The sequence below is a fragment of the Cervus canadensis genome, chromosome 25 (genome assembly GCF_019320065.1).
Source record: "Cervus canadensis isolate Bull #8, Minnesota chromosome 25, ASM1932006v1, whole genome shotgun sequence".
In the NCBI taxonomy this organism is placed as follows: Eukaryota; Metazoa; Chordata; class Mammalia; order Artiodactyla; family Cervidae; genus Cervus; species Cervus canadensis.
The window spans coordinates 17,408,918-17,422,365 of record NC_057410.1 but is presented as its reverse complement, the minus strand read 5'-3'; the positions used below and the strand labels follow the sequence as shown (position 1 = coordinate 17,422,365).

At 37.7% G+C, this 13,448-nt stretch overlaps 1 protein-coding gene across 4 annotated transcripts in view; it reads right to left on the bottom strand.

Moving 5' to 3' along the window:
* Nucleotides 1-13,448, bottom strand: part of PDZRN4 (PDZ domain containing ring finger 4) — a 410,946-nt gene that overhangs the window by 15,435 nt on the left and 382,063 nt on the right. For all 4 annotated transcript variants that reach the window (XM_043446187.1, XM_043446189.1, XM_043446191.1 and 1 more), the window contains 2 exons: nt 6,599-6,697; nt 4,074-4,136 (listed from right to left, as the gene is read on the bottom strand). In XM_043446187.1, the coding sequence (XP_043302122.1) occupies nt 4,074-4,136; nt 6,599-6,697 (162 nt within the window). The remainder of the gene's footprint in view (nt 1-4,073; nt 4,137-6,598; nt 6,698-13,448) is intronic.

Here is a 13,448-nt window from a genome sequence, read left to right as displayed (position 1 = left end):
GTCAGGAAGATCCCCTGGAGGAGGATGTGGCAACCCACTCCACTATTCTTGCCTGTTGAACCCCATGGACAAAGGAGCCTGACAGGCTATAGTCTATAGGGCAGCAAAGAGTCAGACATGACTGAAGTGACTTAGTATGTGAATATGTGTAAAAACTTAGAAGTCTAGAAGTGTCTCAATATAGCTTCTTTTTTGTTTAAATATGACAATTTTTAGGTTTTTTGTGTCAGTGTACCATGGGCAGGTAGGCAGCTAAAACTCTTGACATTCAACCAACTATAGGTGGTAGAATTTCTTATTTGAAAACCCAAAAAATCTTAGGGAAAAAGGAAAGATTTATGTCGAATGTATTGATATTTTACTGTGAAAAAGAAGGCAAAGGAAGCATAGAGATACAGAAGTGAAACAAAGAGAAATAGAAGGAAAATAGTTATCCAAAAAGAGCAAGTAAGAGTAGGAAGACATGCTAAGGACCAGTTTAGGGCAGAGAAAGAAAGACCTGATTAGAGGTTCTAATTAGAGGAACTAATCAGGTTCCACTGTTTTGAGCTTTTGCAGGGTTTTGTCAGGGAATAATCCTTACAAATATGACTGGCTTTTCTGGCCAAGATTAGAATGATATATACTTACAAGGAATTCTATATGCTTACTATGCCAAAGAGAACGTGAGACGAGAGCACCCTTTCCTTTAGATAGCCAATCATGTATGTGTCTTTAGTTTTTCTCTGTGGCTCAACACTACAATTTTGTTAAAGGACTTCCCCATATTAATTCCTGGGAACACATCTAGTACAACCAGTTTGTAGCAATAGCACAGCAAATAGACTGTCAAGCACTTAAAAAAACACACACACAAGAGAGCTAGAATGTGTCCTCATGAAGCTGGGTCATAGTTTCTCTTCTGTATGATCCCTACCTTCTGTCAAGATTGTGTGAATACCCATGTGTGTGTGTGATGCCACTGAGGAAGGTCCTCTAACACATCCACGGAGCACTACAGTTAGAAAATTTTAGCTACACAATGAGGGCAGAGCCATAGAAGTACTATACTTAGGTCATTGTGAACAGGAAATTAAAATCACAATTGCTTTAACAAAACTCATTCAAATCAAAGCCAGCCAGGAAAGCTAAAGGATGAGAAGATATCCTCTCTTTCTCCTCCTCTCATCTCCCTGGGAAAGGAGTCATTAATTGTTCATTACAATGTATCCCATAATCTCCTTACCAGCCACACAGGAGCTATTTGTCTATGAGTACAATTTTGTCACGGTTTTCTTTAATATAATTTTACTATCACTCTTAAGACTCTTTGTTTCCTGTGTGTGCAGATAGAATTGAATTCTAGGCTTTTTAATGTGACAGGTATTTATTCATTAGATGTGACATATTTGTCACTGAATATAAACTAATCAGGCAAACCACAGCACTTTATCAATCCTGCTGCTGTTTCAATGAACCAGCTCCATTACAGAATGCCTTATTATCCAGAAAATTTTTTATCTGATAACTTTAACTGCCCACAACATAAGCAAAAATAAGGAAGTGTTGGAACATATGGTATGCAACTATGGAAACACATGTACTCTACATCTGTTGAACTCTACCTGCAGAACTAACAGATGCCATTTTACTAATTATATTTGTGTACTGTGTATCTAACTGTATTTTACTAACTGTATTTGGGATGTGGTGAGCTAGAAACTAGCAAGGGACTCAGTGGGGCTGCAGTATTGAATATGGGGTGTGATGAGTAGAAGGTGAGAGGAAAAAGTGACAGCTGGAAACAGCATGAGGAAAATGAAAAAACACAGACCCAACACAACAGAAAAAGTAGCCAACTAGGGTCATTTAATATCAGGGCACACAATCTTCCAGACCTTTCAGTCACCGAGCATTTTACTCCATTATAGCATTGGGTGGTGACTGCTGGGTATGATGTGACCCTCAGCATCAAAGGAAGGTTACGTTCTTTTCAGTTTACTTAATTGAAGATATTAACAAGGTAAACAACACATTTAAAATGATTCATAAGTCATATACTAATGAAATATTTTTTGAAGCTTCGTTATCCGGATGACACAGTAAAATAATGTGCTTTTTATTTACGAGGATACATAATTAAAACTTTACTCCTCCATCTATCCTGTCACTCTCTCTACTGAATATCTGTGTTTCATCCCCTGATTTATTTATATGTGTGAAAGAGATATTGAAAATAGAGTAGCAGACAAGGCTAAATCTTAACTTCTTGATTAACTTCTCCTGCCCCTGAATTATCCAGTGACAGACGTATCCCGTTTTGTTTAACCAGAAAGGAGCTCACTAGAGTTGAAATTATATATTCCTGAAGTTTCCTGAGAACTAGTGGGATGATGAATATTCCCCAGTTCTTTCCTAATTGGAGCTTTAGTAGAGGGTCCCTGATGAAAAAGGAGTTCTGTGGCCTCTCACTTGAGAAGGGAAGGAGTATGGAGAAGTGGTGTGATTTGGTGAGTGTTCCCCTAAAGAAAGGAAAGGAAACAGCCGAAGGCTGAGTAGGACAGCCTTCTGGTGTGGCACAACTTTCTCACAACGATGTCACATTGTACTACCATCATCTGTGTATGCAGCTGTCTTCCTAACGACCCAGGGAGTGCCCCAAAGGCTGCCATGACAGCTTGTTTAGTTTAAAGCCCTGGTTCCAGGTAGAGTGTTGAATCCAAATGCATTGAATCAAAAGAAATATTTTTCAGGGGTTCATATCTAAGAAGGAGAAATGGGAATGATAGAGATAACAACTAAAAGTTTTACAGAATATATCAACAGGTTGTAACTTCTTCAATGTGTCATTTGAGTTCTCGTTTTACAGGTGTGATCGGCTTCCCTCGTTGCTCAGATGATGAAGAATCTACCTGCAATGCAGGAGACCAGGGTTCTATCCCTGGGTCAGGAAGATCTCCTGGAGAAAGAAATGGTTACCTACTCGTCCCTAGAGGAGGAAATGGCAACTCACTCCAGTATTCTTGCCTGAAAAATTCCATGGACAGAGGAGCCTGACAGGCTGCAGTCCACAGGGTCGCAAAGAGTGAGACACAACTGTGTAACTGAACTGAACAGGAACCCACTGCAGTATTCTTGCCTGGAGAATTCTATGGACAGAGGAGCCTGGTGGGCTACTGTCCATGGGGTTGCAGTATCGAACATGATGGAGCAACTAACACTTTCATTTTTTTTCTTTCTTCTGCAGCGAAATTCAAAGCCCTCTGTTCTTATTTTTTGGGTTAAATTGGATACAAGAGCTGGGTTGCTGTGTGTCTTCCTGCAGTCACTCTTTATGGGAAAGGACTCAGAAGTGACAAAGTGGGTCAAGGAAGATTTATGATAGAAACTTTGGCTTTCAGGGTTTTTCCTGATTTGGCTTGGAACTCTTTCCAGTCTACACACCTCCCATAAGATGCTTACCATCTCTGATGTTAAACTGAAATTCAGTCCATCTCTATGTTTTCACATGTCCATCCTCCACATGTCCTCAGCAACTCATTTGTGAATAATTAAGACTTCATATTTCTAAACTTTCATCCTAATGGAACACTGGGATCACTGTTTACCTAATTTATTGTGGAAAAGGCAGCAATAAATGCTGCTGATGCCAGTAACAACAGCAGTTCATGCTTATTACACAGCATACACTTATTTCTGGCCATGCACTTATTACTCACTAGGCACATCATATGCTTAATCACATCTAACCTTTGCCACAATATATTTTACTGTTATCATCCTTTAAGAGGAGGAAACAGTCTTACAATGAGAAATTAAGTAAAGCGTCTAAGTAAGTGATGGAGCTGGAAGCTGAAGTTGAGGTATCTGAGTCCAGAGATTATGTCTTACTAATTATTAGCTAATAATTCTTAATAAATGGCACTATCCATTTTTTTTCAAAAAAAGGTTTGAATGATAGCTTTTAGTTTTGTAGATGTTACTAACCAGAAACAAAGGGAAATTATTTTCTCTAACATTTTTCAAGGTGTGAAATAAAATGAGAGCTGTTGGACAGATAGAAGGAAACTAGAGAAAATAACTGCACCACGTACTTGCAAAATACGATCCCCTTCTCGAATTCGGCCGTCTTTGGCAGCAATGCTGTTTGGATCTACCTGTAAGGGCGAGGACACAGTGTCAGCTGGATATGCAATACCGTCCCCAGAAACTTAAAATTTTTTAAAAATATAGTTCATGTTTTTCTATTGAGTGATAGAGGGCATGCCAGATTTCTCTCTGTCAACTGATTCTAAAAATGTTAATGAGCTATTTTAGAATTAATCATAATAAAATTAAGGAGAACAAAGTCCAATTTGATCTGTAGACCACTTTTCTCTCCCTCCCTCTCTTTCTTTCTTTCTTCCTTTTATCCTTTCTCCCTTTTTAATTTAATTTTATTTTTTTACATCTGTTCGCTCATTTCTGTATCCCAACTGTCAGATGTTGTTTTCAGCTGACATGATCCTCAGATGATGTTAATACCAGAATTCTCTGGACCCAGGAAATGTACTTTCTGCTAGGGTGATTTTTAAATCCTGCCTTAGCTGTCTGAGAAAACCTGATAGCTATATTCTTAAGCCCATACTTATTAAAGGGATTTCTGTGTTATGATCACATTAATTTATAAAGGGATTTATAATCTATGTAGCTCAAAAAGTGAAAAAAAAATCCTACCCATGCAGATTATTACTAGACACTACTTTACACGTAGGGTGAAGTATATTAACTATCACTTATTTTAGAATAAATAGATATTTAAAGCTCTTTTAAGAGCTTATCAACACTTTAATTGGCCAAACTTGAGTGATGACTTACTGTTCACTTTAGGTAATTTCATCTAGCACACACTTCACATGAAGGCTTCCAACCATTTATTGGAGCTTATTCCAGCAAAGCCTGTTTTTTTTTTTTCCTTTAAGCAAAGTATTTCAAGTGTAACATAAGGTTGATCCATCCTACCCAGATGTTAGATATTACTTTCTAATTAGGTAGTGCCACCCAATAAATGAGTTTTAAGTGATCAGTCAAGAACAAAAGACACTACAATTACATGTTTGATGTACAGGGAAACATTTTTTCCAAGTACATATGTTCTGTTCCTGTGGCTTTTCTTACTATTCCCGAAACAAAAAGTTCCAAAGCTGACATGTTTAAATAGTAAACAGAGACTTACCTGAAGGAAATGATGGTTAATTAATTAATTGTATCCTGTTTAGAAACCATTCACAATCTAAAACTTTGTCTTTAGAACTATAATCAAACTAATATTAAAATTCTGCATTTGTACTTCCATACATACTACAAAAGATAATTCTGCACATGTTGCCTTATACTTCCTTACCATAATCAGAGGGTTTTCATAGTCGTTTATTTAAAAGAGGTATATATGCAAGTCAAATATTCTCTGGAGATTTTTTTCATGGTAAGAACCAGTCAGTAGATTTTTTGGTAAAGTGATAAAGATTAACATTTATATTTATAGAGTTTCATAATTTTCTAAGTGCATTATCTTTTCCTAGTCTAAAAACCTCTATAAAAGCAATACTAAAAGCATTGTACTGAACTTCTAGTTAAAGAAGCTGAAGCTTAGTAAGTTATGTAATGTTTTCAAGGTCATGGCCAAGAAAATTTGAAATAGCACAGGAGAGCAATTAGTATTTAGTTTGTCTAACCTCTGGGTTCATGCACATACATATAACATGCATGATTTCACATACATATGTGTGTACACACACATATATATGCAGGAATTAGATAACATATATACATATATACACATATGTGCTCACATGTACATATGTAATTTAAAATCATATGTACATACCTTACTACTTCTCATAAAATGATTCTTTTGGGAGTTTCAAAAATCATCTATAATAATAAACTCTGCTTCACTTTTTTTCAAAATAATTAACACTTAAGGTATTTCACATTTAAGTACCTCACTTTTTCAATTGAGGTATAGTTCATTTTATTCTTTTTCATATTCTTTTCCATTGTAACTTATTATAGGATATTGAATATAGTTCCCTGAGTCAATACCTCACTTTTTGAAAGTGATTATGTGGTTGAATAAAAGAAACTAATGGATGCACTTCTTGGATATGATATGCAAATTTATCAATCTTCAGCAGAGTAAAATATTAGAGTTTTAGTAAATATTTAGATTTTAGATTTAAAATATTAGATGTGAATATTAGATTTAAAACAATTAGTTAATGCGATTGCTAACAAGTCAGATAAAAGACACAGCAGGAATGGAAGGACAAATGTTTGCTAATCAAAAACTTTGCCTGACTTCCTGCATACTTATGGGACTTTATTCAATTTAGACAATGTTACCATTTTTGCACTCTTTCTTACTGGAATTCTGCGGTGAAAGCACCCACATTAAATAAGCTGATAATAACTGCATTACTTGGGCAACATAATTTACTTCTTTAATTGAAAATGACAAGTATTGGAACATGGCCAGTTCTTCACATTTAAGCCTCCCAAGGATTTTCTCATCGTGAGTCATTTCACTCCATTGCTCGCCGTCTGCCTCCCCTAATCTCTCTTCCATGGCATTTCTTACCTCGCTGACATAAATGCCGGTGTCTTCTTCATCATCCGTTCGGTAACAGACTGTCAGACCCAGCTTCTCTTGACTGCTAACACGACACAACTCGACCTCCTGGGAGAAAAACACAGAGCCCGACATTTATCTCAGGGAGAAATCCCACAGCAGGATGCAGAAATCCCTGATATTCTCTGGGTCATCCTGGGATGTTTTCATAACTGTTACCTAACATTTGAATTAACCTATGTTACCAAAATCCTCAAAATTCACTCCCAACATATACATTTGTATGATCAGGTCAACATTTTAAATTTTCATTATAAAGGTGGAGATGTGCATTTTTTGCATTAAATCATAAAATTTAAAAAACTCACAAATGATGTTCAAATAAAATATGTATAAATCAATAATGTGGAATCAAGAAAATACTTGAGAATGTCAATACAGGTAGCAAAATGTTTATAAAACTATTCAGAGTTCCTGTTTTTATTTTAATAAAACAAAATAAAATTAAAATAAAAAAGATGAACTGGACTCTGCATCAATTCTTCTTTTGAGTTCTATATATGATGATAATCAGAGTTTTGTGTAGCTAGGCCAAGGTTTTCTATTATCTTGTAGCAACTCTCAGCCTTGGAAAGAAATGGGTTCATCCAGGCTGCAGCAAGAGACATCAACAGTCATATGGGCAGAGGCAATGATTCAAAATGCAGCAGTAAATGAACAAGGAATCACATTTACTGAAACACATGGCTAAGGGGCTTGAAATGTCAGTCCTTAGGTAATGTATATTGAATCTATTTCCTGATTTATGTTCGGTAAAATAATAATAAATTTCAGTGTATTTCATTTTTATATAATGAAATAGACTTGTACTGCCCTCAGAAGCAGATGACTTTAGAATAAATTGCATAATTCCAAACAGTAAAACACCAATTGGTGCTCTTATCATGGAGAATGTGTTCCTATTGGATGGAGCATATAATGCCCTTTAGTAAAGGGCCTTTCAGATGAGGAAGGGCTAATCAGATGAGGAAGATCAGAATAAATTTAAACTGGAAATGACCAAATGACCAAATCTAGACCAAGTTTCTAAAACTCAGGTTTTGTGGGAGTTATGAATTTGTCTGTCTTGCTTAATACTCTTTTTCTCTAGGGCCTAGAACAGGTACAGTCTTAGTGTGGGAACTCAGTCCATGCTGGTTGACAGATAATGGCTTTTATTTCAAAACATGTCTGAGTGTTTGTTGTTTTTTGTAAATCAATAATCAATATTTCCTCTTTAATTGGAGATAGATTTTGTGTGCATGGAGTGTGTGTATGTGCGTATGTGAATGAAGGGAATAAAGTTTAATATAGTATCCATCATCTCAAGTAGTTACCAGGACTAAATGAAGAGATACTCACTCAATTTCAAACTAGAGGATATTTCCAGTACACTCTGCTACATTTGAAGAAGTTTCTTCCATTTTAACTTTGTATTTCAGCAAAGGACTTGTCATTGGAAAATAACCATTTATTTTAATGACTTACTACAAACCATATGTTTATACTTGCCATAGGTAAATCCTTAACAAGGACAGACTGTCATAAGCTCCAGTGACCAACAATTTCACAGCTAACAGCAAATAAAAGAAAATTGAAACCTTGCATCTTGAGACATGTACTGCAAATTGGTAAAGTACATGAAACCATGACCAATGCTGACTTTCCAGCTGGTGGACAAAGATACTCTAAATTACACTACAGGGCTTAGAAAGGGCATGGCATATGCTGAACAGCAACAACAAAAAACTCTTTTCACCTAGAGGAAAAATAGGAAACAGTGACATGTTTTATCACCAGAAGCAAAAAGTATACACTCATGAAGGGCATTTTCAAAACTGGCAACAATTAATGCCTCCAGAGGGAAAGAATACCTGACTAAAACTGTAACATTATGAAGGAATTACAGCAACAAAAGAGCTCCAATTACAGCAATGAAGTATATTCAGTTAAGGAGTAAAGAAGTTTGTGATTCCTAAGAGGCCTACAAGGAAATCTAAACATCCCATAAAGAACTTATGGGATGAGAGTGGGAACTTAAAATTAAAGCAAACGAGGAGCTGAAATCCATTGACTTTCCATGTCCTTCCAATAGCACGAAAGAAACACTCCACATTGCGGGAAGTCATCTCCAGAGGGAAGTGTTCCTTTCCTGAGTGTTTTCTTTGCACTCTCAATGGTGTATATTGCTTTGTAAAATCAATCGTTTTGATTGCTTGGTGTAAATTGTTTTGGTGTTTGTTTAAAAGATGCATATCTAAATATCCTATAATAAATGAAACAAATCTATTAAAACAAAAAGGGCAGAATCACCAATAAATTATCAATATTGCGAACTGTTTAATAAGAATCACAAGGAAACGGAGATCTGAGAACCTGAGGTCATATTGAACCTAAGCAAAATTGTGAAGCCGGTCTCAAAGCTACCCACAGCACCTTTGTTTTCAATAGCATCTCCTCCCCTGCCCTTTTAAGATACTGGACACCCTGCATCTATTTCTTTAGCTTCCTGGAGTTCCTAAGGTCTGCCTACCTAGAAAGCCATTGGTGTTCAGGTCTGTCATCCTAATTATCTCCTAGCAAAATCTGGCCCTTGGTATCATCTTCCATTATCTCACAAGTAGCTCTCGAGAGATAAAGAAAACTGATAATAAATATTTCCTAAGGGGATAATTATTTATAATTTTTTAAAATGTTGTCCCATCCAGTGTTTGGTTCACACCAATAAAAACAACATACAATTCTTATTACAAGCCTTAATTCAAAGGACTGAACTTATGGAAGTAAGATTCCAGGCTCTGAAGAAGACTCAAGTGAGATTTCCTGCAGCCCACAAACCACCTAACACCAGCTTCAAGAGTAGACTTGCAATTCTTTCTTTGGTTGAGAATGTTTTGGGTATTACATATTTCATATTGGTATACAGAAGCATACACTTTAGAATCAAAGTTTCTTTAAGTCTATGACCAAATAATTTATAAGCAGCTACCTGTAGACCATTTTGTTTGTATGAGGCAAAGGTGGCTTTGTAAAGGCTGCTTATCTGAAAGGAATCCTCCAGCCCAGGGTTCATTTAGTATTCTCTTCACAGTGCGCACAAGCCTCTGACTTCTGAAAAAACAACCTCCTGGTAATAGAGCATGTTTTCCCTAACAACTTTCATATCTTTCCCTCTGTCACAAGGAAGCTGTTTGATGAAAAACATAAAAGTGAAATGCTCTCTCTGTACATTTTCTCTGCAAAGACAGTTCTTGGGCATCTACAAATCAAAGCCAAGCCCTCCTGGATGGCACTGCTAACCATCCATAACGCATTTGTGACTAGAGTGGAAGAATCTCTTCACACACCTGGTGAAACCACATTAATTTTGGCTTAAATGTGCTTTAAGATCTTAGGTTCCGGGAATATGTATAATCCCTTAAGAAATCATGCCATAATATCTAATCCTGTGAGAAACTGATTATGGAGGTTGAGGGTGGAGTAAGAGATCAAAGTTAGTAGAGTGTACTGTGAAACATCCTTCGAATCGTAGAAAGAATGGGATTTTTACATACATTGGTTGCACTACAGTGCTGTGAAAATTTTATATTTTAATGATTCAGTCTCAGGTGGAACAAGGAAGTTAAAAAATATAAACACGCTTTTGCTTTTCAGGTGGAATTCTCTTGTTGGAAGATCTGAGGCTTCAGGCTGCCTGCAATGTCCGTTTATTGGAGTGTAATTGCCTTACAATGTTGTGTTAGTTTCTGCTATACAACAATGTGAATTTAAGCAAATTGTTTCTACACTCCAGAGAGCCTGAGGCCCATGGCATGAGTGAGAAAATTCAAAGGCAATCCGTACTACAGGGCTTCCTGTGAGGCTCAGCAGTAAAGAATCCACCTACAGTGCTGGAGCTGCATGAGACATGGGTTCGATCCCTGGGTCAGGAAGATCGCCTGGAGGAGGGCACAGCTACCCTCTCTAGTCTTCTTGCCTGGAGAACCCCGCGGACAGAGGAGTCTGGCAGGCTGCAGCCCATAGGCTCACAGAGTTGGACATGACTGAAACGACTTAGCACATCATGGCAATCAGTACTACACAAGCCAGAATGAAAACCAGGGCTAGACAGGATGGTCACCGATACCTACTGACAATCCAGAGATGAGGTCTAGGGTGTCCGTATTTGTATTTTAATTTTATTTCCTTTTTATTTATAAGACAACATGTGCTGTGTTGTGTTTAGTCGCTCAGTCATGTCCAACTCTTTCCGACCCCATGGACTGTAGCCCGCAAGGCTCCTCTGTCCATGGGGCATTCTCCAGGCAAGAACACTGGAGTGGGTTGCCATGCCCTCCTCCAGGTGATCTTCCCAACCCAGGGATAGAACCCAGGTCTCCCTCAATGCAGGCAGATTCTTTACCATCTGAACCACCAGGGAAGCCCAAGAATACTGGAGTGGGTAGCCTATCCCTTCTTCAGGGGAACATCCTGACCAACGAATTGAACCAGGGCCTCCTGCATTGCTGGCAGATTTTTTACCAGCTGAGTCACTTGGGAAGCCCCATAAGAAAACATATCCACTATTTTATCAGCTTAGCTTTAATCATATATAGCTATCTTAAATTTTGCAATGTTGATTACTAACTAGTGAAGTACCACACTTAGTTGTCCCAACAAGATCTTTATTGAAAATGAATCAAGTGGAAAATATGAAAACTTTAACCTCTACATCCATGAGAAGCTTAGATACTCTACTATGGAAAAATCATTTCGATTCACTATCTCCTGGATAGTGAAAATCAGGTATAAAGTTCAAAAAGAAACAAACAAAAAACTTCTTGAAATACTTAAAATTGCTGTCACATTTCAGGTTCGGACACCTCAACTCCAAACATTCATAACAAATTACTGCAACTAGTAACTAAATCACATTTTGTAGAGACATTAAGATAAAAGTGAAACACATGGTCTTGTCTTTACATTGACACTTCTTATCTCACCACTGAGATGAAGTGAATGGTTGGTGAGGACTCAACCACTTTCCCTTCTTAAAGATATCGTTGCAAAATAGGTAGTATTTAGCCCCCAGTTTCCTGTTCTTAGAGACTTTCTCTTTCTGGATCTTTTGAGAAATAAAGGTGCCACATTTTCCTTGATCCAGACTATCTCCTTCTCGTGGTCTCTGAATCACCTTGTTAACTGCTAAGTCACCTCAGTCGTGTCCGACTCCGTGTGACCCCATAGATGGCAGCCCACCAGGGTCTCCCGTCCCCGGGATTCTCCAGGTAAGAATATTGCAGTGGGTTGCCATTTTCTTCTCCAATGCATGAAAGTGAAAAGTGAAAGTGAAGTTGCTCAGTTGTGTCCAACTCTTAGCGACCCCATGGACTGCAGCCTACCAGGCTCCTCCGTCCATGGGATTCTCCAGGCAAGAGTACTGGGAGTGGGGTGCCATTGCCTTCTCCACTGAATCACCTTAGGAAGTCTTAAATTACCCATTTGGAATAAATTTTACACCTTAACAAAGAAAAAGATGTTAATTTTGTTTATACTTTTAACTGAAGGAGGGAATGGATTCATGAGGCTAGTAATTGAGCCCATGTCATGAAATCTGGACCAGGAATAGAAATGAGAAAGTTAACATCAAGGTGAGTGTGAGAAGTGGCTTGTATCATTCTGCTGTGTCAGTTATAGAGTCAGGCCAGCTTCAGGCACACCTGCCCTTTAATGGGCTTTCACTCAGCCCTGCTCTGTCTATATCAAAGAACAAAGACAGGGGAGGAAATCACAGAAACATGCTGGTCACATCAGACATGTTTTTTCCCTTATTTTGAGCTTGTGTCTTTTGAGAAAGCTGCACTTGTTTTTAGATATTAGGATCATATAGTCTACCTTTGTAACCCTGGGATTTTCAGAATTGACACTTGAGATTTGAACAAAACATTAAATGATCATTTATTAGCTTATAAATGGCAGCAATGCTAAATATCCATAGTCATTTTTTGTCTATGTTTTGTGATTTGTATGTTAGCTCTTGGTGGGTCTTCATCAAAATAATTCAACATATCATAGCAATCTATGGAAAAAACTACTCCAAAATGTTATCTCCATAGTTGCTTTACTTCTAAAATATCTACTTTAGCATTTCATGCTCTGATCAACTCAGATACTCTTCCATTCCCATTCCAGCATTTGTGCTCTATCAGGGGATCTTGAACTAGTTGACTTTTCACTATCAATAATTCCCTTATGCCCTCTCCTCTCTCCTTGTCCAGCTTGAAACTGCAGCTAGTAATGATACTCTTTTAAAATTCCACATCCCCCTCTTTGTTCTCTGCCTTCACCGTATCACCCAGCAAAGGCCAATCACTGTTAAGCCCAACTATTCACTCCCTTGGGTTTTCACCTAAATGGTTGCAGTATGGTCCTGGAGGAAAAGGCACAGTCATGCAGACCACGTGGACAGCTTTCACTGTAAATTCATTCCCACAAACCTCAAATGGACCATCAACACTGGTCGACAATCCCACATGCTTCCCTTGTGAAGCTGCTCTTCTTTCTTCATAAATTTTCTAATAAAATATGCCCACTCTCAGCTGATGGCTTCCCCTCATACTTCACAGGATACTAAGAGATTCTTATTACTTCAACTTTGCACTCTCCCAGATGAGTATTTTGCATCCCCTTTCTCTACAACTCTGCCATGGTGTCTTCTCTCTCTCAACGCATAGTCAATCACTCGATTTCACACATTATGGGGAAAAAAATAAGCCATGAGATGGAAACTGCTACATCTTCCCTCCACTCAGCATATTAATCTAAATTCATCTGTATCCAC